At 46.4% G+C, this 26,485-nt stretch overlaps 1 protein-coding gene and 1 long non-coding RNA gene across 4 annotated transcripts in view; both read left to right on the forward strand.

Moving 5' to 3' along the window:
- Positions 1–47: 47 nt before the first annotated feature.
- Positions 48–1,822, forward strand: LOC129626549 (uncharacterized). The gene is made up of 3 exons (XR_008702007.1): positions 48–184; positions 333–409; positions 665–1,822. It is a non-coding gene; the product is annotated as an uncharacterized LOC129626549 (long non-coding RNA).
- A 17,557-nt stretch (positions 1,823–19,379) lies between these two features.
- Positions 19,380–26,485, forward strand: part of TRAPPC9 (trafficking protein particle complex subunit 9) — a 388,568-nt gene continuing 381,462 nt past the window's right edge. For 2 of the 3 annotated variants that reach the window (XM_055545646.1, XM_055545647.1), the window contains exons 1-2: positions 19,380–19,544; positions 25,409–26,002. In XM_055545646.1, coding sequence (XP_055401621.1) covers positions 25,419–26,002 — 584 coding nt within the window. In that variant the 5' untranslated portion in view covers positions 19,380–19,544; positions 25,409–25,418. Of the gene's footprint in view, positions 19,545–19,890; positions 20,007–25,408; positions 26,003–26,485 lie in introns of those variants that run through there. The other variant, XM_055545645.1, reaches the window with a different exon arrangement.

Below are 26,485 nucleotides of genomic sequence, written 5' to 3' on the forward strand. Positions count from 1 at the left end.
TTGCTTATTAAGAGCCCTAGTCAACATGCGCGTGATGAGATGAACTCAACCTTGTCAGCAGGTGGGAGAAGTTTGAGCTGGAGCATCTACTCCTCAGGCCTTAAGGGATTTTATCCCTATGCTGCCCCCCTGAGTTCACAAAAGCAGCAGGGCAGCTCAGACTCAGTGGAGCCTTGAGCCCAAGGTACGCAGCTGCTAGTGGGCAAACTGGGTTCAGACACAGCTCTTGCCGACTCTGAGCTCTGCAAAATGAAAGTGACAGTACCTGCTACGCCGCGCGCATTCGTCCCTGCACGCTGAGCTCTGCTGTCCCTCTTCTGCTCTCCCTACAGCGCGATCAGGCTGTGGTGTCAACTCCATCATACAGACCAGGAAATGGGGTCCCAGGAGAGTCAAAGTCACCCAGCAGGTAGGTGGCAGCGCCCAGCACTAGAGGCTGGTTGGGGCTCCAGAACTGCTGCCGTCCCCACCTGAAGAGTCCTGGCTCATGACCTGGGACCTTCAGAGCCTGAGTGGGGGCTTGCCACCAGGCCGCATGACGGGGGTGGGTTGTTGGCCAATCCTACGCTCTGGCCTCGCCAAGGATTCTGGGGTGACTCGTGTTGACCTTACTGTTTGCTAACTGTAGGCTGACATGACATCTCTGGTCTTTGAAACCCGACAGACCTGGGCTCTGCCTCTAACCAGCTCTGGGGTGGGCCCTGGACACACTGCTTTGGGTCTCAGGGCGCAGCCTCCTGGACGTGAGGATGATGGGTACGTACAGGGTGCTGCGAGGGTCAGGAGTCAACAGGGACAGCCCCAGACCAGCTCCCTGATGGTGGCTGTCGTCTCGTCACCAAATCTCTTCCTCCCCTCAGGGCTGGTATCTGATTAATCCCTGTGCTGGGCTGGACAGTGTTCCCCAAAGATGCCCCAATTCCCCCAGAATCCACAAATATGCTATTTTACACAACAAAAGGGACTTTGCAGACATGATAAAGTTACAGGCCATAGGTTGGGGAGATTATCCAGGATTATCCAGATGGGCCCATTGTAATCATGCTGAGCCCTTAAAAGAGGAGGAGGAAGGCAGAGAGTGTCGGAGAATTAGGAGGACAGAAAAGAGGCAGAAGCTTGCAAGAGGGAGACTGAGCCAGGCACTGCTGGCTTTGCTGATGGAGGAAGCAGCCTCGGGCCCGGCCGACAGCCAGCAAGGAAACGAGGCCTCAGTCCTACCATCGCGAGGAGCTGGATTCTGCCAACAAGCCGAATGAGCCAGGAAAGTGGATTCTGCCTCGGAACCTACTGGACTTCCAACTACTGTGAACTGCGAGCTAATACATCCGTTCTGTTTTAAGCCTGTAAACGTGTGGTCATTTGTTATGGGAGCAGTAGAAAATGAGGCCCTCCCCCACCTCCTTTTCCACTGGGGATGAGGGTCGGCCCTCATCTTGGCCTTGAGTTGGTTCACAGCGTGGGGCTCCCACCCCTGCTGCCCTGGATCAGCGTGCATGCTCACTCCAGCTGGAAGACAGGCCAGCAGGACCATGGAGCCCTGCAGAGGCCAGGCTCCCTTGGCTTTGTGCCCAAAACAAAGCTCTAGATATGAGTGTACTTAAAAAAAAAAGTCAAGTGCTGACCCACTTTTTCATGACTGCTCTGGCTCAGACAGGTCCCTCTGAAAGGAAATTCACTTCCCGTACACACTGTTCCCAGGACTGACATCACCCACCTCAGCTGGGAGGAGCAGCAATACTTAGGAGAGCTCTCAGGGGCTGGTGTCCAACATCTGATAATGTAGCAAAGTCCTGCAAAAAGCTGTTGCTTTTTTTTTTTTTAAACTGCGTCAGCCTGGCCATGGCAGGGCTGGGAGTTTGGCCTGAGTTAGAATCTCCAGCAAAGAGAAATGCATGTGGTGTTTGAGCCCCAGTGCTCCAGCCTTCCTGCACAAACCCCCTGGGAGACCACAGCTGTGGTCTGGCCTGGCTTCTGGCAGAGGTGACCACGCTTGCAGCCTGGCAGGGGGCTGCTTCAACAGTAGACAGCCTGCTCTGGGAGACTGAGCCTTCCCAGTGACCACACGTCTCTGAGCAGGTTCTGGGTTCTGTCCGGGGTGGCTCCACTGGTTCCCTGTCAGAGGCTGGCACTGGTGCTGGGATCCAGAGATGCACCAGGTAAGGTCAGGGAGAGGATGTGGACTTTGCAGTTGGCCAGCCCTCTGCTCACTACCTGGGGACCTGACAGTGAGCCTCAGGTGCCCCATTTGTAAAATGGGACTTATGTTAGTTTCTTAAGTTTAACAAATTACCACAAACTTGGTTGCTTAAACAACATGTTTTTTTCCTTAAAGTTCTGGAGGGCAGAAGTCCGGAAATCGGAGTGTTGACAGGGCTACGGTTCTCCGGGAGGTTCTAAGGGAGAATCATTCCTTGCTTTTTCCTGCTTTTACAAGCGCCTGCATTCCTTGGCTCACAGCCCTTTCCTCCATCTTCAAGGCCAACAATATTGGGTCCTCTCTCTGACCTCTGTTTTCATCATCACACCTTCTGTGACTCTGACCCTCCTGGCTCCTTTTATAATGATTCTTGTGATTCCATCGGGCCCACGCTGTCTAGTCTCCATCACAAGATTCTTAATTGAAGGACATCTGCAGAGTCCCTTCGGCTGTATAAAGCCACCTGCTCAGGAATTCTGGGAATTATGGTGTTGACACTTCTGATACCACTGTGCTACCTCCCACAGGGATGATCACGCACATTTTGAAGGTTGTGAGGGGGGAGGGTTCATGACACATGGTCTACTAATTTGTTGGGATACCTTTTCTTAGTCCCCATTCACAAGTGGGAAGATCCCACTCTGAGTCTGGACCCCATGCCCTGGTTCTGTGTCCCAGGGCACATGGTGAACTGTTAACGCCTGTTCCCCTCCTGGGTTTTTAAGTCCCACCCTTCATCCAACCTCAGTCTTGTTTCTTCTGTCTCTGATCAAAAGAATTGTTTATCTTGTTTTTTTGTGCACTATTATTTTTGTTCATCGTTCAGTCACTAAGTCGTGTCCGACTCTTTGCAACCCCATGGACTGCAGCCGGGCAGCCTTCCCTGTCCTTCACCATCTCCCGGAGTTTGCTCAAACTCATGTCCATTGAGTTGGTGATGCCATCCAAGCATCTCATTCTCTATTGTTCCCTTCTCCTCCTGCCCTTAGTCTTTCCTGGTATCAGGGTCTTTTCCGAAGAGCTTTCTCTTTGCATCAGGTGGCCTAAGTATTAGAGCTTCAGCATCAGTCCTTCCAATGAATATTATGGTTTGATTTCCTTTGGAATTGCCTGGTTTGATCTCCTTGCTGTCCAAGGGGCTCTCAAGAGTCTTCTCCAGCACTACAGTTCGAAAGCATCAATTCTTCAGTGCTCAGCCTTCTTTATGGTCCAACTCTCACATCTGTACATGGAGAAACCCTAGCTTTGACTTTACAGACCTTTGTTGGCAAAGTGATATCTCTGCTTTTTAATGCACTGTGCACTATTTTATATATATAAAATAACAAACATATATATAACTTAAAAAATTAAAAATAGAAATTATTGTCCCTGTTCAGGTGCCAAATATATGTGGCACCTATATATATGCCTAAGCCTATAGGCTCTAAGAATTACAAATATTTTCTTTTTCATTAATTTATCATTAAAGTTACTATTGGTACACAATTGACTAAAACCTTATAAATGTTAAAGTTGATAACTATTAAATTAATATAAAGGTAAATTTTATTGGAAATTTCTTATCAAAATAAATATTTTAAAGTTATTTTATGAACCTACAAATATTTATTGTTGCTTGAATGGGAGAGGTTATGCACCAATCATATCTCTAGTTTTATCTTCTGTATGTAAGTGTGAACTTTGTTCACATAAATGCAGATGGGGATAGAGAAAATTGTTATAGCAGTGTCTCTCAATTCTCCACACTTTTGCAACAAAAATCAGGTTGTGATATAAGATGTCAAATCATTTTGAGTGATTTTCAGCTAACAACAGCTTTGATTTTGCTGAAAGAAAATAACTGAAACTATTAATTTGCAAAATGATTTGTTACCAGTAGTTAGAATCATTCATGTTCTTAATTTCTGGAAAGTGAAAGTGAAAGTCACTCAGTCCTGTCGGACTGTTTGTGACCCCATGGACTAGTCCATGGAATTCTCCAGGGCTGAATACTGGAGTGGGTAACCTTTCCCTTCTCCAGGGATCTTCCCGACCCAGGAATCGAACCCAGGTCTCCCACATTACAGGCAGATTCTTTAGCAGCTGAGACACAAGGAAAGCCCAAGAATACTGGAGTGAGTAGCCTGTCCCTTCTCCAGCAGATCTGCCCAACCCAGGAATTGAAACACGGTCCTGCATTGCAGGTGGATTCTTTCCCAATTGAGCTATCAGGGAAGCCCAAAATTAATTTGGATATAAGATGTAGGGGAGGTCTAATTCCAGGGCAGTAATACCAAGAACTGGCACATGACTCTAAAATATACTTGTTCCTGTTTAGCTTAGAGGCACTTCGTTCAACCCAACATGCTCAGAAGAGGCTGGGAAAATGGAATTATTATTACTTCCAGTTCGCTTCTGCCAAGCTAAAAAAAATTAGTATAAATATACAATATCCAATGATATTTAGGGAAACGTTAATGAAAATAATTGTCTAATGAGTCTGAATGACAGTCATGAAAATTTTCTTAAAGTGAAAGTACATATACCTAAAGGTAACATTGACCTGTCAAAAGCAAAATGAAATCTTTTTTTTTCAAAAGGAAACTTTCGATTTCTTTTTTTTTTTTTTCGATTTCTTATCTCATTGAAATCATATAAAATATGCAACTGAGTTACAGACTGAGCTGCAGGAAATTGTAAGTACTCATGAATCCTTTCTCATATCTGAGAATGGTAAAAACGGAGAAGCCACATAGAAGGCTGGTTTCCCCCAGCATGCTTTTTAACATATCGCAAGAATTCTAATTGTAAGGAAAAATTGTCCAGAACTTAGAAATCAGGCAGGGAGATGACTGTGTCCTGCTGAGTATTTTGCAGGGCTAGTCTGGTGGTGTAATTTGGGGCCTTTATAAAGTTGTAAGTGGGTGTTATATTTTAGAAAACTGATAATGATGCAAGATTCTTGAGCGATAGCAAAGCAAGTGAGAGCTGTCTTATAGAGATGCAAATGAGAAGATTACAATCCAAGCCTCACAGCTTTATTTTGTATTCATTTTACAGTCTTATTCCTGTGTTATTTCTTTCAGAGAATAATACATTCACTTCTCTCTCTCATATCCTTTCTTTTGGAAATGGTTTTATTAGCCTGCTGTTTCCTTTATTATGGAGTTAAGTTTGATGTGGGTTCATTTTATATGTTTGTTATCAATTTTATTGAATACATTATTGCATACCTAAAATGTATCCATTTTATCCACCGAATTCAGCTAGGTTTGACAAATGTATATACCCATATAACCATGCCATAAAGTATCAACCCAACCACCATCAACCCAAAGTCCCTTACCTCTTCCCAGTCAGCTCCAATCTGGGCCCCAGGCAACACTTAATTAGATCTGCCTTTTCTAGAGTCTCATATAAATGAAGTCATGTACTCTTCTACATCAAACTTTGTTACCAGCACGTCTAGGGGAGTATCACAGCACATCTAGGGGAGTATCACACTGAATAGGAATATTCAGTGCTCTGGAGTATTCCAGATCTCCTGTTGAAGAACTTTGGCTATTTCCTCTTTGTAAGAATTACGAATGAAGTGCTGTAAACACTCCCAGACATACATTTCTGTTCCTCTTCCTAAGAGGGGGATTGCTGGGTTGTACATTGCATGGACATGCAGAGTGGAAAATGCCAAACCTTATTCCAAAGCATTTATCCCACATGATGCTCCCATTAAATCTTCTGTTGTGTGGAGGGCCCCAGTGGGGAACCTGGAATGGGAGGTCCTTTCCATGAGCACACGCAGATGGGGAGCCAGGAGCTCAAGCACAGCTCTGTGGGTTAGTCCCCCCTACCCAGCTCTCTCCTTTCTAGTCCCTGTCTCTTCAACCCAGTGAACCTACTGGTCTTTGAGTGACCACTCCCCATGCCACAGACCAGACCTGGGCTCCCGACACAAAGCCCAGGTGGTTGCAGAGCTGACGTCACTTGCTTCTCTTCTGTCAGGACACAGTCCTGAGCCGGCTGTGGTCCAATGCCTGAAATCCATTTTCTTCTTCCTCCCAGTTTTGTAGTTGTTCACAGTTGGAGGGTCAGTATCGATGCTCTTCTTCTCCCTATGTATGTTATTCATCTTTTGAACGTTATACTTTTATATAATTTTAAGGTAGATACATAGTTAAGGCATGGATGGGGCTTTGTCATGAAATACGTGGGTGAAATTAATATCTCTTTTGATATTATCTGCAGTTTCTCCCTTGGCTCTTACAGACGCTTCCTTAGGTGGGTAAGGAGATTCTATGCTCCACTGCAGATGGACTCTAAGGTGGATCAGTTTGTTTTTTTTTTAAGTTTTTTTCTCATGTGGACCATTTAAAAAGTCTTTATTGAATCTGTTACAATATTGCTTCTGTTTTATGTTTTGGTTTTCTGGCTTTGAGGCATGTGGGATCTAAGCTCTCTGACCAGCGATCAAACCCACACCCCTTGCATTGGAAAGTAAAGTCTTAACTACTGGACAATCAGAGAAGTCTCTCAAGTGGATCAATTGTAGGAAAGACTGTGGACACTGGGATTTTTGATGGAGAAACTGAGTTCCCTAGAGCAATGAGACAGTGCATACAGTTCTTAGAATAGTGTCTGTCATATGTTGAGGGCTTAATAAAAGATAACTTGTTCAGTTCAGTCGCTCAGTCATGTCCAACTCTTTGTGACCCCATGAACTGCAGCACGCCAGGCCTCCCTGTCCATCACCAACTCCCGGAGTTCACTGAGACTCATGTCCATCGAGTCAGTGATGCCATCCAGCCATCTCATCCTCTGTCATCCCCTTCTCCTCCTGCCCCCAATCCCTCCCAGCATCAAGTCTTTTCCAATGAGTCAACTCTTCTCATGAGGTGGCCAAAGTACTGGAGTTTCAGCTTTAGCATCATTCCTTCCAAAGAACACCCAGGGCTGATCTCCTTCAGAATGGACTGGCTGGATCTCCTTGCAGTCCAAGGGACTCTCAAGAGTCTTCTCCAACACCACAGTTCAAAAGCATCGATTCTTCAGCGCTCAGCCTTCTTCACAGTCCAACTCTCACATCCATACATGACCACAGGAAAAACCATAGCCTTGACTAGACGGACCTTTGTTGGCAAAGTAATGTCTTTGCTTTTCAATATGCTGTCTAGGTTGGTCATAACTTTTCTTCCAAGGAGTAAGTGTCTTTTAATTTCATGGCTGTTATTAGGACAATACAATAAAGGAGGTGAGTTTACATTGAAGCCTGCCTCCTTCATAGTAGCTACTTGATCCCTTGAGGCCCCTGGGATCCTTAGGTTATCCTTGCCAGTGCAGGGTTCTGACTGTGAGTAGGTCAGATAGGTGAATAGGGTAGAAAGTCTTAGGACAGAGAGATGCAGAGAGGGGGTTGAGGAAGCTCCAAGGACACAGGAACCCACTCTGCTTGGGGAGTTGGGTAGCTTTGTAGAGGATGAAGGACTGAAATGCAGATTCGAAGGGTGAGCAGAAATTTGCCAGGTGGGCATGGTAGGGGAGAGAAAGGAAAGAGTGTCTGCGAGTCGGAGGCATGGGAAGAATGAGGCTCAGAAAACGGCAGCAGTTCAGCCAGGCTCAACCACAGCAAGAGTGGGGTGGCAGCAGTGGGGGAGGCTGGACTAGCAGGCAGGGAGCAATTTTTAAAACAACTTTATTGAACTGTAAGTCACACGGCACGCAGCTCACCCATTTGAGGAGTACAAAGCATTGGCTTTTAGTATGTTCCGAGTTGCCTGCAATTTTTGAAGCCGTAGGAAACAATTTTTTGTACATCCTATTGAAGGTGGCTTTCTTGGGGCTTCCTGAAGTGTCTTTTGGGGGTTGTGTGGGTGCATGAAGTCTAGGGGAAGCTGGAGCAGCAGTGGGTCCAGGCAGGAAAGAAAACAGGCAGCAGTCCTTGTGTGGGGCAAGGCCAAGCTCCATCAGGTTTCCTGTGGATTGTGAGGGAGGCATAGGAGGATCCCTGTAGAGCCCCCCACCACAGACCATGCTCCTATAACCTGGGGCCATGTCTTAATAGTCAAAGCAAAGGGAACCATGAAATGCCTGAGTGTGACCCTGGACCAGGCTGAGGCTCCCAGAAGACCTGCCTTCCTGACATACCATAAGGAGGCCAAGTGCCCACAGCTGATTTGAGAAGTGCACTGAAATGAGCACTTTTTAAGAAGTTCTTAGTTTTCTTGTCAGAGATGGTACTCTGACAAGAGTCTCCAGTTTTAATGTCAGGAGTGGAACACAGACAGCTCAGAGATCCATGGAGGCTGATTTTGACCAAGCAGCTTGTGTGGAATGGTTTTTTTGAGCTGCCCCAGTGATGGGAAATGGCGCCCCACTCCAGTTTTTTGCCTGGAGAATCCCAGGGACGGGGGAGCCTGGTGGGCTTCCGTCTATGGGTTCGCACAGAGTCGGACACGACTGAAGTGACTTAGCATAGCATAGCATAGTGATGGGATGGAAGGAGGAGAGGAAACAGGTCTGCATGAATGTACTGGCTGTTCTTCCCCTTCCCAAGCCACAGGAGTAGCTGCCTTCCAAACCTGGCAGTGTTTTCACAAACACTCATCACAAGGCCACACCTCCAGTGTTCTCATTCAGTACCTTTGAGTCAGGCCAGGAAATCGTGGTGCATTTTTAACTGCTTGGACTTTTTTGGGAACTCTCTGTGTGATGATTTTTAAACAACTGCAAACTTAATTTTCAAGTACAGTATAAATACTTTATATTCCTAAACTGTTTTACAGTTAGAGGCTGACCAACACACCTAGCTTAGTGTGGATTTTCCACAAACAAGGGCCTTCTGTTGTAGTCCAACACACAGCAATCCAAACCGGGAAATTAGTACATTATTACCACCTGATCCTCAAGCTCCATTCAGGTTTCACTAGCTGTTCCAGTTTTTTTTTTTTTTAAGCAAAATGATCAAGTCCAGGGTCACAAGTGACCTTTAGTTGTCCTGCCTTGTCAATCTTCTTTAATCTGGAACAGTTCCTCAGTCTTTCCGTGATTTGCATGAACTGGACACCTGCTTTTGAAGACTGCAGACTAATTACATTTTAACATGTCCCAAATTTTGGTTTCTTTCTTGTTTCTTAACAATTAAATCCCAGTTGTGCATCTTTGGCAGGAATATCACAGAACTGGTGCTTTGTCTTCTTGGTTACATCCTATCAGGTTGGGGGCGTGATGTAGATATGTCCGGTTACCATGGACTCAATTTGGTCCAAATCCTTAAAAAAATTTTTTTGTAGATATAATATTGAGATGTAACACTGTATAAATTTTAGGTGCACAACAAGTTGATTTGATACATTTCTATGTAAAAATATGATAACCAGCTTAGTGTTAGCTAACACCTTCATCATTTCTTATTGGTGGTGAGTGCATTGAAGATTTGGTCTCTTGGGAATTTTGAGTATTGTTCACTATAGTTATGATGCTGTGCCCTAGATCCCCACTTCAGTTCAGTTCAGTCACTCAGTCGTGTCTGACTCTTTGGGACCCCATGAACCGCAGCATGCCAGGCCTCTCTGTCCATCACCAACTCCCAGAGTCTACCCAAACTCATGTCCATTGAAATGGTGATATCATCCAACTGTCTCATCCTTTGTCGTCCCCTTCTGCTCCTGCCTTCAATCTTTCCCAGCATCAGGGTCTTTTCAAATGAGTCAGTTCTTCGCATGAGGTGGCTGAAGTATTGGAGTTTCAGCTTCAACATCAGTCCTTTCAATGAACACCCAGGACTGATCTCCTTTAGGATGGACTGGTTGGATCTCCTGGTAGTCCAAGGGACTCTCAAGAGTCTTCTCTAACACCACAGTTCAAAAGCATCAATTCTTCAGTGCTCAGCTTTCTTTATAGTCCAACTCTCACATCCATACATGACTACTGGAAAAACCATAGTCTTGACTAGATGAAGCTTTGTTGGCAAAGTAATGTCTGCTTTTTAATATGCTGTCTAGCATATTAAAAATTACTAGCAAATTAAAAATTGCTAGGTTGGTCATAGCTTTTCTTCAAAGGAGCAAGCGTCTTTTAATTTCATGGCTGCAGTCACCATCTACAGTGATTTTGGAGCCCCCCAAAATAAACTTTCTCACTGTTTCCACTGTTTCTCCATTTGCCATGAAGTGATGGGACTGGATACCATGATCTTAGTTTTCTGAATGTTGAGCTTTAAGCCAACTTTTTCACTCTCCTCTTTCACTTTCATCAAGAGGCTCTTTAGTTCTTCACTTTCTGTCATAAGGGTGGTGTCATCTGCATATCGGAGGTTATTGATATTTCTCCCCCCTTACTCATCTTCTGAAAGTTTTGTACCCTTTGGCCAAATCTCTCCTTTTCTCATACCTGCCAGCCCCTGGTAACCACTATTCTATTTTGCTTTTTGGGGGGTGATTTGAATCTTCTTTCTCTGTTTTAGAAAAAGGGAAGAAATGACAAAAGTATGGGTAATTGAGATTTTAAAAAACCCTTCTACTTAATTAGTTATTTGAATTATCTATGTTATTTGAATAATTCAAGTAAATCCTGTATTGAGTTGGCAGATACTGTCTCGGTCTTTCCTTTTAAAAATTAGCTTCAATACTGTAATATTTGACACACAAATAATATAAAGAATAACATAACTCGAATTGTACTAACTTGATATATAATATACAACATATATTTCCAATTGAATTATTTATTACTTTATATGTAGCATATAAAGCATATTATACAGTAAGTTTAAGTCTCAAGAATTGTCACTGCCAATTTAGCCAATTCTTTCTTGTAAATTCCTTCCTAACTTCAGTCTATGCTGAATTTGCCCAGGACTGACTGACTCAGGCTCACCCTGACAAAGTGACAAAAACTCAGGTCTTGGAGGCAATTGTTGAGGCCATCCTCAACAATTCAACAGTTCAGACCAGACACAACGTTTGCTTTCCTAAAGTAGCTACTTAGCTTGTTCCGGCATCTGGTGGTCAAACATGGGATTGCAGCTACTCATATGTTGTTAACGCTTCTCGAGATTTTTCTTTTCCGTTTTGAATATTTTTCCTGGTTTAAACTTAACTTCGAAATGTAAAATCCATTTTTTAAAAATTTGGATATACTGAAACTTATATTTACATGTTTTCTCTCTCTGTAAGTCCCCACCATGCACCAGTGAGAACTCTTTTTAAGTACCGGCTGCTCACATTTATAATCTTTCAGTCTTTGATATAGCTTCTTGGGGTATGTATGTGTGTATGTATGTGCGTTTGGGGATGTTTTTCTTTCATTAATTCTAAAATTTTGTTGCTAATATATAGCAGGCACTGAGATTGATGCTGGTAGGAAATAGAATAATCAGAACGGCAAATTAAGCCAGTGCTTCTGATTATACTCTATGAAACAGGAAACCTTTAAACTTTCAAGGGAGGAAACCTAATATTGTAAGTAATATTTAGTGACCACCTGTTATCTGCTAGATGAATACATTACTTCCCAGAAAATGCCACAGCACATGTGCATTGTTCAAAATGCAGTAAATAGTAAATTACAATCATTACTAGGCTGTTAGGTAATCATTTTTGAGATACTTGTGGATTTAAATTCACAGGTGAAAGTCTGATGAAGAACAGGTTATTTATGCGATCTTAAAGTATCTTTGGAGAAGGCAATGGCACCCCACTCCAGTACTCTTGCCTGGAAAATCCCATGGACGGAGGAGCCTGGTGGGCTGCAGTCCATGGGGTCGCTGAAGATTGGACACGACTGAGCGACTTCACTTTCACTTTTCACTTTCATGCATTGGAGAAGGAAATAGCAACCCACTCCAGTGTTCTTGCCTGGAGAATCCCAGGGACTGCGGAGCCTGGTGGGCTGACGTCTATGGGGTCACACAGAGTCGGACACGACTTAAGTGACTTAGCAGCAGCAGCAGCAAAGTATCTTCAGAAGATCCACAAGTTACTTACTTATTACAATAAGAAAAATAGTAACTTTTACAGTGGATAGACTTGACCCACCGCACAGTAGCCAAATGTTCAGAGTTAACATCACAAACAAGACAATCCAACCTCATGTGCCTCCTGAGGTGATACACTAAGGGCTCATGTCACTTCTGTGGTCTGTTTTGCAAAAAAACACATAGCTTGAATCTAATCATGAGAAAACGGTAGACAAACTCAGGATGAGGAACGTTCTACAAAATAACTGGAAATATTCTTCCAACATATTAAAGTCATGAAAGAAAAAGATTTGAGAAACTGTTCCAGATAAAAGGAAAGTAAAAGTGAAAAAGGTAACCCAAAAAGGTAACAAGTTCTTTGATGACAAAGAACTGGTGTCTTTAAAAATGATTTATTTTTGAAATCAATGTATTTTGAATAATTTTGAAATCAATGTATGTATGCTTTCTAAAGGAGGAAAAATATGGCAAAGTTAAAGGAAGAAAAAGCATTTATCACCCACACATCTGTCACAGACCAAGGCTGCCTGGGGAGACTGAGAGGAGTGTCATTTCATGGTGCAGGGATGTACTAGGTGGACGGCATTCTGAACTGAAAGAAACAATACAGAAAAGACAAGAATCGTGCAAAGGCACACCTCAGGGAAAAATAAGATAGCAGTGGTCTGCTTTGAGGTCAGGAGGCTGGAACTAGAAAACTGAGATGCATAGGTGGCGGCAGGACTTCGCAGGAGGGGGACCACGACTCTCTCCGCCACGCCAGGGTCCGCAGACCCTAGCACACGGCTCGGGAGTGAAGAAGGAAGGGCAGGCGAGGGCCGTTCCCGCCCAGTCGGGTCTCCTCACAGCGAAACCCCCACCTTCACACAGCCCGGCCTCCTCACGCCCCGCCCCCTGGAGGCGGTTGACGCACTTGGGCTCGGTTTCCAGGGCAACCAGAGACGGGCCTCCGTCTTTCCGCTTGCCCTTGTGCGTCACTTCCGGCCGCTAGCCGCCAGTCCCCGGGGACCTGGTGGGGGGGGAGGAGCCCTATTGGGACAGCCTTCGTTCCTCTGACTGGGGCGTCGTGGTGGGGAGTGGCGTTAGCCGAAATGATTTTTCGGTTCTGCGGGAGTAGCTGGCGGGGAGGCAGGCGGAGCTTAGTTTCAGTCTCCCAGCCAATCGCTTTCAAATCCGCTCCCTGAGCGCCGCGGGAAAATGGACGTCTAGTCGCCGCCAGGCCTAGAGCCGACGAACTCGCACCGAGGCGGCCGGGGGCGGGATCCGGCGCTCCGGAGTTTCCGGGCAGCCGGAGGGGCGAGGGCGGGGCGTCAGGGGGCGGGGCGGGTGAGCGAAGGCGTTGATTGGCCGCTTCGTAGCCAGCGGTGTAGAGGCCTGGACCCCTGCGGCCGGCTTGGACGTTTCATTCACTCACTCACTGAATGGATTGGTTCATTTGGCCTTCCCTGAGAGGACGGCGAGTCTGAGTTTGTGCTAGGCGCTGGGGGTTCAGAGAGGAGTCGATCTCCAAGATTCCAGGATTTGGTTGACAGTCTGCGGAATCCCCTCCTTTCTTCCTGTGCCACCTTAATCGCCTCTCTCCACCTAAAGCCTGGTGTGATGGGCTTCTTGCATAGGGAGGCGCCACCCGGCCTCGCTCAACTCCAGGGACTTTCCCTGAAGGGTCCCCATCCCTGAAGGCAGTCTCTGAGCAGTGGAAGGTGGAAGGTGGAGCCCTGGTTAACCGCTCAGTTACTGAGCCACGTCCATTACTTTACATTGACCTCAAAAAAACCGCTTAGTCGTGTCCAGCTCTTTGCAACTCCATGGACTGTGCCTGCCAGGCTGCTCTGTGCGTGGAATCCTTCAGGCCGAGAGTAGTAGAGTGGGTTGCCCTGAAAACAAAATATAGTTATTTTCCGGGGGTGGGGGTGGGCGGTGGGGGGAGGTTTGTGAGGTTTAAAATGACCTTTGCTGCTTAGTTTAGGTTTGAATCCCAGCTTTGTCCCTGATTAGCCTGTATGACTCTGGGTTACTGAAGAGGCCTCTGTCCAGCACTGGGTGATACTCAAGTCTGGCTAATTCTTTTTTTTTTTTTTTTTAATTGAAGTATAGTTTATTCACAATGCTATGTAAATTAGTGCTCTAGAGCCAACTGATTCAGTTTTATATATATGTGTGTGTGTGTGTGTGTGTGTGTATATATATATATGCTCCCCTGGTGGCTCAGAGGGTAAAGCGTCTGCCTGCAATGCAGGAGACCTGGGTTCCCTGGGACAGGAAGATCCCCTGGAGAAGGAAATGGCAACCCACTCCAGTATTCTTGCCTGAAGAATTCTGTGAACGGAGGAGCCTGGTAGGCTACAGTCCACAGGGTCGCAAAGAGTCAGACATGACTGAGCAACTTCATATATACACACACAGATTCTTTTTATAAAATATTCTTTTCCATTATGTTTTACAATAAGATATTGAATATAATTCACTGTGCTATACTGTAGGGCCTTGTTGTTCATCCATTCTGTATATAAAAGTTTAAATCTGCTAACCCAAACCTCCCATTACATTTCTTCCCCAACCCCCTGTCATGTACTTCACTTTGTATGATAATCTCTGGTTGCATCGCTGTTGCTGCAAAGGGCATTATTTCTTTTTATGACTGAGTAATATTTCATTGTATATATGTACCACGTCTTCTTTATCCATTCCTTTGTTGATAGATGTTAAGTTGTTTCCATGTCTCGGCTATGGTGAATAGTGCTGCTATGAGCATGGGGGTGTGAGAGTTGGACTGTGAAGAAGGCTGAGCGCCAAAGAATTGATGCTTTTGAACTGTGGTGTTGGAGAAGACTCTTGAGAGTCCCTTGGACTGCAAGGAGATCCCACCAGTCCATTCTGAAGGACATCAGCCCTGGGATTTCTTTGGAAGGAATGATGCTAAAGCTGAAACTCCAGTACTTTGGCCACCTCATGCGAAGAGTTGACTCATTGGAAAAGACCCTGATGCTGGGAGGGATTGGGGGCAAGAGTAGAAGGGGACGACAGAGGATGAGATGGCTTGATGGCATCATTGACTCGATGGATGTGAGTCTGAGTGAACTCTGGGAGTTGGTGATGGACAGGGAGGCCTGGTGTGCTGCGATTCATGGGGTCGCAAAGAGTCGGACACGACTGAGCAACTGATCTGATCTGATGAGCATGGGGGTGCATGGATCCTTGAATTTTGGTTTTGTCTGGATATATGCCCAGGAGTGGGATTGCTGGGTCAATCATATGTTAATTCTAGTTTTAGTTTTCTAAGGACCCTCCATACTGTTTTCCACAGTGGCTGCACCATCATACATTCCCATCAACAGTGTAGGAGGGTTCCCAAGGCTGGCTAATTCTAAGGTGAAGGATTTAGTAAATCTAAACCAAAATTTTGGCTCCAGGTCTATAGCATCCTCTTCAGCTGACATATTAGTAATAAAATTGACTTGTAAATATCCATTGTCTGATTCTTTTGTCTTATTTATCAATCGTTCCACACTCAGAAAGAGGAAAAAGGAATGTTACTGCTTAGTCTCCACATTAGAACAACCGACCTTATAGAGCTACTGTGAGGTTATGTGAGAAATTTGTACCAAGCTCATTGTACTTTCCCTGCTGGGTAAATGGTGGCTACCCTGACTGTGTTATTTTGATGGAGTAGATGTGGAAGTCCCACCACACAAGTGGCTGATTGTTCATGGTGCTAAATAAACAAACATCCTCTTTCATGGCCTGGGCCCTAGGAAACCCAGGTGAGACATGGCCCTATGGGCAAGTATTTGAGTGGATTGTATGGCAGAAGAGAGCCCTACAACTTAGAAAGGAGTAAGGAAACCTTTATCACACTGTCGGTGGATCAGAAAACCTGAGAGGTGATGGGCTTTGCGAAAGTGGGATGATCACGTCACCTGACCAGAACGCTTTTAGCCAGGACAATAGCATAAACTGGGATTGTCCTAGGCAAATCAGGATATATGGTCACCCTATCCTAAGGCCATACAAGTAGCACATGAGAGAACTGGGACGGAACTTAGATCTATCCCACTTCGTCTCAAAGTATTTTCTTATACTTGGTTTTATTAATCCTGAGAGTGACCTTACGACGTGATCACTCCCACTTTGTAGGTGAAGACACTGACATTATATAGTTAGTAAGTAATGGAGTTTGTGCTCTGATCTTTGCTTTTGACGGGTTTCAGAGGTAATTCTCAGAGAAGGCAATGGCACCCCACTCCAGTGCTCTTGCCTGGAAAATCCCATGGACGGAGGAGCCTGGTAGGCTGCAGTCCATGGGGTCGCTGAGAGTTGGACACGACTCAGTGACTTCACTTTCACTTTTCACTTTCATGCGTTGGAGAAGGAAATGGCATCCCACTCCAGTGTTCTTGCCTGGAGAATCCCAGGGATGGCAGAGCCTGGTGGGCTGCCGTCTATGGGGTCGCACAGAGTCGGACATGACTGGTGACTTAGCAGCAGCAGCAGCAGCAGCAGAGGTAATTCTCAACTCCACCAAGCCTCACTGGGCATTGGTCTTCATCTTTGAGACCTTGTGACTGGATATTTCAGGGAAGCAGACTTGCTTCATTTGAGAACTTTCTAACAGGGCTCTGTATCATTGCATGAAACTTTCCACCCCCAATAGGACTTCTGTTTCAAAGCCTTTGACTGTGTGGGTCAATACCAGACCACCTGACCTGCCTCCTGAGAAATCTGTATGCAGGTCAAGAAGCAACAGTTAGAACCAAACATGGAACAACGGACTGGTTCCAAATTGGGAAAGGAGTATGGCAAGGCTGCATATTGTCACCCTGCTTATTTAACTTATATGCAGAGTACATCATGGGAAATGCCGGGCTGGATGAAGCACAAGCTGGAATCAGGATTGCTGGGAGAAATATCAATAACCTCAGATATGCAGATGACACCACCCTTATGGCCGAAAGTGAAGAGGAACTAAGAGCCTCTTGATAAAGGTGAATGAGGAGAGTGAAAAAGTTGGCTTAAAACTCAACATTCAAAAAACTAAGATCATGGCATCCGGTCCCATCACTTCATGGCAAATAGATGGGGAAACAGTGGAAACAGTGGCTGACTTTATTTTCTTGGGCTCCAAAACCACTGCAGATGGTGACTGCAGCTATGAAATTAAAAGACAGTTGCTCCTTGGAAGGAAAATTATGACCAACCTAGACAGCATATTAAAATGCAGAGATTACTGTTGACAAAGATCCATCTAGTCAAAGCTGTGGTTTTTCCAGTAGTCATGTGTGGATGTGAGAGTTGGACCATCAAGAAAGCTGAGTTGATGCTTTTGAACTGTGGTGTTAGAGAAGACTCTTGAGTGTCCCTTGGACTACCAGGAGATCCAACCAGTCCATCCTAAAGGAGATCAGTCCTGGGTGTTCATTGGAAGGACTGATGCTGAAGCTGAAGCTCCAATATTTTGGCCACCTAATGCGAAGAACTGATTCATTGGAAAAAATCCTGATGCTGGGAAAGATAGAAGGCAGGAGGAGAAGGGGACAACAGAGGATGAGATGGTTGGAATGGTTGGATGGCATCACCGATTTGATGAACATGAGTTTGAACAAGCTCTGGGAGTTGGTGATGGACAGGGAAGCCTGGTGTGCTGCAGTGTATGGGGTTGCATATAGTCAGACATGACTGAGCGACTGAATTGAACTGAGGACTTCTGTGGAGGGGCTCTGGTGTGGCTAGTGAGGTTGCACTTGATGATTTCAGATGATCCTTCCAATCCAACTTTTAAGAGTCTAAAACGCCTTGAGAGCAGATTTGGTGTATTCTTTGAACTCTCAACGTTCAGAGGAGATGCTCAGGAAATGTTAAAACTATGTAAGGACTATAACTGCAGAAGCAGGATATACCTGAAACAAGTTTAGGCACCTCCATTTGATGGCTGGGGTGCTGTGGCAAGCCTTTACAGTCTCTGAACTTTGGTTTTCTCATAAAAATGCAGAATAGTTTCCTCCCTCCCTCACAGATTTGATAGGACAATAAAATTAATGTGAGTACATAGAAAACAGAAACACCGTACTAAAATAGCAATGTTTCCTCTTGCCAGCATTCAATCTTGCTTTCCAAATTGCTTCTTTTATCCATTTATAGATAGAATGAGAACAGAGAAGGACTATGGGAAGAGCACAGACAATAGTCAGACAGCCTCAGATTTGAATCCTAAACATTACCAGCCACTTGTGTGCCAAGTAGAGTGTTCTTTCTGGACCTCAATGCTAAGAATAGCTACCTGGCATGGATCTTATGAAGACATTGTGTGCTAAACATGGATTTCTATTCCTGGCACATAGACCTCCAATAAAAGGTGGCCTCTTTTAAAGTCTGTTTTCTGTGTTCTATAACTGTCAACTTGTGCTCTCAGGGCCAAGAAGAAGCCACTCTGGGTAGCTTTATGCAGGGTTCTGGAAACGTACTCTCAGCCTCTGGGCGCCTGTGTTGAAAATCCTTCCTGGCTGGTGTGCAGGAAATACACTCCACGGGTTTTGCCCTGAAGATGTGTTCTCTTTATAATTCATTCCCACTCCTTGGAAAACAATTCAATAAAATGCAATTGGTTTTCCACTAGCCCAGGGCAGGGATGAGGAATAGCATATTATTATTTTTAAAAAATATATAAATAATAAGTCATAAAACAGCACTGGGCACACAGCAGAGTCAATAAATGCTTGCTTGGGTAAAGTAAAGTGATGGCTTTGTTATCGCATGGCTGCTGTACTGGCTGAACTATTCCTGTCCTCCGTTACAGTTTTGTTTTTGTTAACTGAAAAATAAATATATGCATATGGTAAAAAATTCAAACACAAAAATACACAAGGGAAAGAAGGTCTCCCTCATCCTCTTTTCTCTCAAACCTACAACTGTTGACAATTTCTTGTGTATTTTTCAATTATGCTATACACATTCCAACCTACGTATGTAAACTCCTTTTAAAGTTTTGTTTATTTTTTAACTTAGAAGGGTTTAAGTTCTTAAGTGGCTTCTGCTCTACCTAGACAGCTGTGTGCAGGAAGTATGACAGCCGTTCCACACCCGGGGGCTTATTCCGAGCCCTTGACCGGACCTCTAGAGTCGGGAGTGGTTTTCCCAGGACCGGGGGGGACCAGGCACCGGCCCTCCGGCAGTCTGCTCCGGGCTCCGGCTCTGACCTTCTCATCCCCGCCCAGCCCCTGTGTGTGACCAAGCAGTTAAGTCAGGCCCGGGAGGCACCCTGAATCGTCTCCCAGCCAGTAAAAGGGGAACTTATTCTCGCCCCAAGGTAGCTCTAAGCATCGCTACCACGCCTGCTGGTGCTTGATCCCCGGAGCGACTGGAAGCCCGGCTCGGCGCGGGCGCTAGGATCGTGATCCGGTAGGGGCTTTGCAGGGGCGGGGGCTGCAAAGGGCCTCCACTCTTGAGCTGAAATTTGAGCTGCGCGCCCTGAGAGCGGGGAAAGGGGCGCAGAGGCAGGACTTGGCGCTTCCTTTTGGGTGCGCGGCCCTAGGAGCCACAGTTCTCCTCTCCGTCGCAGCTGCTCCCCTCCCGCCCTTCTCTCTCCGTCTCCCTCCCCTCCCTGCCCCCCGCGACCACCTCACTCCCCCTTCCCTCCCCCGGCCGTCCCCCCCGCCCCTCCCTCGCGGGGCCCGCGTCGCCCCTAAAACCTGGAGCGGGTCTCCGGGCCCGGGACCGGCTCCGCGCATGCGCAGGGGCGGCGCCGGCCCGGCCGCCAGTCGGAAGCTCCAGCTCCGAGCCCGGGGAGCGGCCGCAGAGGCTGTCCGGCCCCGCTGCCCCTCCCGCTGTTTGCGCCTGCTCCGGGCCCGGGGCCCCGGCTGCGTAAGTGCAAGAAGGGGGTGCCCTTGGGCAGGGGACCGGGCCGGCCTCGGGAGGGCTGTCCGTGGGTCACGGCGCGCGCGGGGGCGCCGGGCAGCGTGTTTCCCGCTGAGGGGCTCGACTCCGCCCGCACCTGCCGCGGCCACCTGCCCCGGCCCGGCGGTCCGGCGTCCCCCGTCCGCGCCCGCGCCCGCCCCGCCCCGGCCCGCACCTGCCGCCTCTCGGGCCCGGCTTCCCCTCCGCGGGCGCCGGCCGTCCCCGGCCCCTCCCCGGCCCCTGCCCCCGGCCCCCGGCCCCGACAGGGGGTCTGCGGACGCGGCTGGGACCGCCTGGCTCTCGGTTTCCTCTCTTCCTCCATCTCCTCTGGGTTCTGAGTGGCTCAGGTCCCGCGCGGCGGCGTCAGGCACAGTCTCCCGCGGTTGAGCTCCCGAAATTGTCAAGTCCAGCTTCACTCGGCCGAGTCTCGGAAATGCAGAGCCGGTGCCCGCCTGGGTCTCCGCCCCCAGTGCATCTGCCCCGCGCGAACGCCTTTCCTCGCTGAGTGTGCTGGTGTCAGGGTGGGGTGCTTGTGGATTCCACTTGTTCTTACAGAGGGATCCACAGTGCCGAAGGCAGGCTCGGGTTAGTTAAAAATGAGCAGAAGGCTGTGACCTCCTCCTCCGTCTTGTCTGCTCCTCCCCACCCAGTTTAAAGGCAACTGGCGATTTTTAAAAGGTAGTTACAGTCTCTTCCTAGTCCGGCCCAGCTAGTGTTCCCTAGTATGAAATAACAGCACTAGAGACATGATGCTGGAGACCCAGGAATCTTGCCGTCCTTAAAGATCCCTTGGCCAGGTTTTTTCTTAAATTGTAGGGCTGTCCAGTGGAATAGAGGGAAAAATAGTTAAGAAATATTTTATCAAGTAACAGCTTTATTGAGAGAATGTGAATACGGTAAAGTCCACCCATTTAAATTGTACACCTAAGTGGTTTTCAGTGTATTCCCAGTTGTGCAACCATTATTAATCCAGACCATTTTCATCACCTCAAATAGAAATTCCATACCCGTTGTCAGTCTCCCCTCCTGCACCCGCACAGCCACAAACTTACTCTCTGTCTCCAAGGAGTTGCATATTTGGGGCATTTCATGTAAATAGAATCATGCAATATGTGGTCTTTTGTGCCTGGCTTCTTTCACTCAGCATAATGTTTTCAGGGTTCACCCATGTTGTAGCAGTGTTAGTACTGTTTATGGCTGAGTAGTATTCTATTATATGGATAGACTGCATTTTGTTTATCCGTTTATCAGGTGATAGATGTCTCTGTTGTTTCCACTTTTTGGCTATTACGAATAATACTGCCATGAATGTTCGTGTACTACTTTTTGTGTGGACGTGTATTTTCAAATCTCTTTGGTATATACCTAGGAGTAGAACTGCTATTTATATGGCAACTCTATGTTTAACTTTTTGAGGAAATACCAAGTTGGAGAAATATATTCTTTTTTAAAATAAATATTTATTTATTTGGCTGCACTGGGTCTTAGTTGCCGATGTGGAATCCTTGATCTTCCTTGCAGCATGATCTGTAGTTACAGTGTGGAGCTCTTGGTTGCGGCATGTGGGATCTAATTCCCCAACCAGGGATCAGACCCAGGCTCCCTGCATTGGGAGTGCAGAGTCATAGCTACTGGACCACCAGGGAAGTCCCTGAAGAAATATATTCTTAATGTTTTAATATTCGTATTAGATTAGTCTCAGACTAATTGGTGATGGGCAGGGAAGCTCGGCGTGCTGCAGTCCATGGGGTCGCAAAGAGTCGGACACGACTGAGCGACTGGACTGAACTGGAGTCGCAGACACCAGAGCTGACTCAATGCCAGGGCTCATTTCATTAGATTCTTTCTCCCTTGAAGAAACCAGTGGAAAAACATCGACTCTGGAGCCAGTTTGCCACTTACAGATTAGGAGACCTTGAGCAAATGACTGAGCCTGGTTCTTTATCTGTAAGGCTGAAGATAGGAATGCTTGTTTCTTGATTGTTGGGAAGTCTGAATATGATCTGATAGATTGTAAAGTGCCCAGTGCATTTTCCTATTCTTACCTTATATGATACAAATTAATTCCAGTGTTAGTTGCATATTTTGAATCTGTGGCAAAGGTGAACAAGAACTTTGTTGATAGTGAGCTCCTTCAGGGAAAACGTTTGTCAGTTTTTATTTTTGCCCAGATAGTACGATGGAAAACTGGTGCCAACTACTCTCACTATTGTTTTATAAAAGCAAGAGTGTTTGGGAGTTCTTTGGTGGTCCAGTGGTTAAGGCTGGGTGCTTTCACTGCCCTGGCCCAGGTTCAGTTTCAGGTTGGGGAACTAAGATCTTACAAAGTCGTGTGGTTTGGCCATTCTGGAAAAAAAAAAAAAAATCAGAACTTTTTTTTTTGGCTGCAGCCCTAGGCAAATGGGATCTTAGTTCCGTAACCAGGGATCAAACCCACACCCCCTGCCTTGGAAGCGAGGAGTCTTAACTACTGGATCGCTAGGGAAGTCCCCTGACTCTCCCCCAAAAAGAATGTTTTAACAGCAAAAAAATGAGAAAGTTCATAACCTAAGAATGTGCTTAGTCGCTCAATCATGTCCGACTCTTTGCGATCCCAAGGACTACAGCCCACCAGGCTCCTCTGTCCATAGGATTCTCCAGGCAAGAATACTGGAGTGGGTTGCGATTTTCTTCTCCAAATCTAAGAATAAATAACAATAATAGTTAACATTCATAAGACACATACTAAGTTTAGTTTTATGGAACACTTAAACATTATTTGTATTTTTCTCATTTTACTTAAGACCAGAGAAATTGAACACCTCCTATCCTCAAACTGTGTCTGAGATCCACAGGCCACCTGTCTTCAGGCAGATCTGCACCTGTAACTCACGTGCCATTTTTGTGCAGCGACTTCTTTGCTCATAGAAGCAGGGTGTTTTGGGATCAGCAGAATCATCTCCTGATAGAGGAGAAGAGCTGGGGCCAGGCCCCGAAACTAGCCAACCTGCTGAGATCCACCCTGTAAGCTTTTTGAAGTTGGATCTTCTTCCTTTTTTAAAAAAATTTTATTTGTTTTGAGTTGAAGGATAATTGCTTTACAATATTGTATTGGTTTCTGCCATACATCAGTATGAATCAGCCACAGGTATAGATGTCCCCTCCCTCCTGAACTTCCCTCCCGACAGGATCTTCTTCCTTTTTTAACTCTTCTGTGAAACGTTGGACGTTTATGTACAGTTTAAAGAAGGGCAAGACGAGCACCCGTGGGTCTGCCATCCAGCTTAAGAGACAGAACACCGCTGCTACTTCTGCAGCCCCGCGGCTTCGCTTTCAAATTGCATCCTCTTTGCACCCAAGTAACCACATTTATCTTTTTCTTTATAATTTTACCATATGTGTAAACACACATTGTTTAGTGTTGCCTGTTAAAACTTTACATAAGTGGAATGGTGTTGCCTGTATTAATCCATAACCTGCTTTGTTTGCCCATCATGTTTTTGAGACTCATCTTTGTTCCTTTAGGTCATTCATTTTCACTGTTCAAAGTATTCTATTGTGTTAAAAGACCACAGTTTAGTTACCCAGCCTCCTAACAGTGGACAGCTTTGTTTTCTCCAGGTCTTGCTTTTATAAACCTGCCCACCACATGCCAGAGTTCCTTTAGCAAGGCAGTTGCCGGGCCCAGGACGTACCAGTCTACACGCCCACCTGTCAAATAGGAGTTACCTTTGCATCTACATCTATATCTACATCTTTGCAAATGTGGTGGTTTTTATACTTAAAACATTTTGTCTGTATACCCATGTTTATAATAGTATTATTCATAGTAGCCCAAGTTAGGAACAACCCAAATGACTTTCAATGAATGAATAAATAAAATGTGTTATATACCTTTATACATAAATGTATATACTATTCCAGGGAATATTATTCAGCATTAAATAAGGACATTCTGATACATGCTACAACACAGATGAACCTTGAAGACATTGTGCTAAGTGAAATGAGCCAGTCACAGCATGGTTCCACTGAGGTGATGTGCCTAGAACGGTCTGACTCGTAGAGACAGGACGTAGATGGTGGGACTGGGGTTGAAGGGATGGGAATTAGTGTTTAATGGGGACAGAGCTTCAGTTGGCAAAGGTGAACACATTCTGGAGATGGGTGCATAACAGTGTGAATGTTGAGAGAGCTTGTGGACTCTTTGCCCAGTTTCCCTTAATGGTACCATCTTGCAGAGGATGAGATGGTTGAATGGCATTACTGACTCAATGGCCATGAATCTGAGCAAACTAGGAGATAGTGAAGGACTGGGAAGTTTGCGTGCTGCAGTCCGTGGGGTTGCAAAGAGTCAGACACGACCTAGCGACTGAACAACAACCACCATCTTGCAAAGTTACAGTACAGTATTGAAACCAGAATACTGACTCACTAATCCGTTGAGGTTTGTCTTATTATCCACATTTTTATTCACGATTAAACTGGGGCTTAGAGAAGCACACAGGCTTGTCTGGGTCACTGACATGGCTAGTGTGGAGTTGGGGTGGAATGGGGATTCAGATTTCCAGGCAGTGGTATTATAATACTCTGTGGATGGGGCAGCATTCATCTGCTTGTTTGACCATTCATTTCACAAACATTTATTAACTCCTATGGGTCAGATGCTTTCATACAGGTTATTTAACTGAATTCCTCAACAGCACTGAGAATCAGGTAATATTGCTCTCTTTCTTCCTCTTTTAAAAAAATAATTACTGGAGTATAGTTGATGCTGTTTTCTTTTTATATCTGTCAAGATTGGCACAGCAAGGTTATAAAAACTCTCCCAAGGAAACTCGGTTTATGAAATGAGGGGTGGTAACCGTGTGTAGTTCCTGCTTATGTCTCACACTGTGCTTGGCACTTTGCAGTTTGCACCCTTCCTTAATCCAGATATCTTCTTAGAAGGCAAGTTTTATATTCCCCCCATTAGTTTTCAGCTCAGGAGCTCAGGTGGCCTGGAGTAGAGTCCTGCTCTTCTGATTCCACTGCGAAATCCTCATGATTTCTGCTGAGAGGCTGAGGAAGCAATTCCTTCCTTCATTCATTTATTCACCCTTCTTTGAGCATTGACTCCACACCCGTGTCTGCTGAGGTACTGGGAATGGAAAACTTGAGAGGCTCCTTTTAAACTGCAGGGGCTCCAAGCTTGCTCTAGGAGCAGGGTACTGTGGTAAGAACTATAGTAGCGGCACGCAGAACCCCCGAGGACAAACGGAACCTCACCGCTTGGCTTGGGGCTCGGCCAGTCTTCCAGCTGGGGGACGCGGGCATCCCCGCGTGCCGGAGTGGGAGGCAGCCTGCAAAACCCGTGCGCGCCCTCAGAACCCCTTCTTCTCTCTGGGCAGGGTCTTCACCATGAGCGTCCCTGACTACATGCAGTGCGCCGAGGACCACCAGACTCTCCTCGTGGTGGTCCAGCCCGTGGGGATCGTCTCGGAGGAGAACTTCTTCAGGATCTACAAGAGGATCTCATCGGTGAGCCAGATCAGCGTGCGCGACTCGCAGCGCGCGCTCTACATCCGCTACCGGCACCACTACCCGCCCGAAAACAGCGAGTGGGGCGACTTCCAGACCCACCGCAAGGTTGTGGGCCTCATCACCATCACCGATTGCTTCTCGGCCAAAGACTGGCCGCAGACCTTCGAGAAGTTCCACGTGCAGAAGGAAATCTATGGCTCCACGCTGTACGACTCGCGCCTCTTCGTGTTCGGGCTGCAAGGGGAGATCGCAGAGCAGCCGCGTACCGACGTGGCCTTCTACCCCAGCTACGAGGACTGCGCGACGGTGGAGAAGCGCATCGAGGACTTCGTGGAGTCGCTCTTCATCGTGCTCGAGTCCAAGCGCCTGGACAGGGCCACGGACAAGTCTGGGGACAAGATCCCGCTCCTCTGTGTCCCCTTCGAGAAGAAGGACTTCGTGGGGCTGGACACAGACAGTAGGTAAGTCGGCCTGGAGCCCAGGCTCCAGAAAGGGAGGAGCAAGTGGGAGGGTTCCCTGCAATGGTGGCGGGGGAAGGGTGCAGTCCACTGGGTTTCAGACTTTCTAAAATTGAGTGGGACAGACTTTGGTTGGGGGAGATCCTTTTAGGGTTAGTTTGACACTTAACTCTCCCTTTTTAGCGCAGACCCCGCGGTGGGATCCCTGGAGTGGCTGTCCAGAGGGTAGCCACTCTTACTAGGACAGTAGAGGAGGCTGAACTGAGATGAGATGGGCTGCGGGTAAAAGGCAGGACAGGTGCTGAGACTTAGTCTGGGAAGAAGAATGTGGACTATCTTAGTGTTTTTTTTTAATTGATTGCAGGTCAAAATGATATCGTTTTACATATATGAGGTCAAACAAAGGCCGTTATTAAAATCAGTTGCAAGTGTTTGTTTTTTACCTTTTTAAATGTGGCAACTGGACAGCTTCATTCACGGTGGCTT

The sequence above is a fragment of the Bubalus kerabau genome, chromosome 14 (assembly GCF_029407905.1).
Source record: "Bubalus kerabau isolate K-KA32 ecotype Philippines breed swamp buffalo chromosome 14, PCC_UOA_SB_1v2, whole genome shotgun sequence".
Taxonomy (NCBI): Eukaryota; Metazoa; Chordata; class Mammalia; order Artiodactyla; family Bovidae; genus Bubalus; species Bubalus kerabau.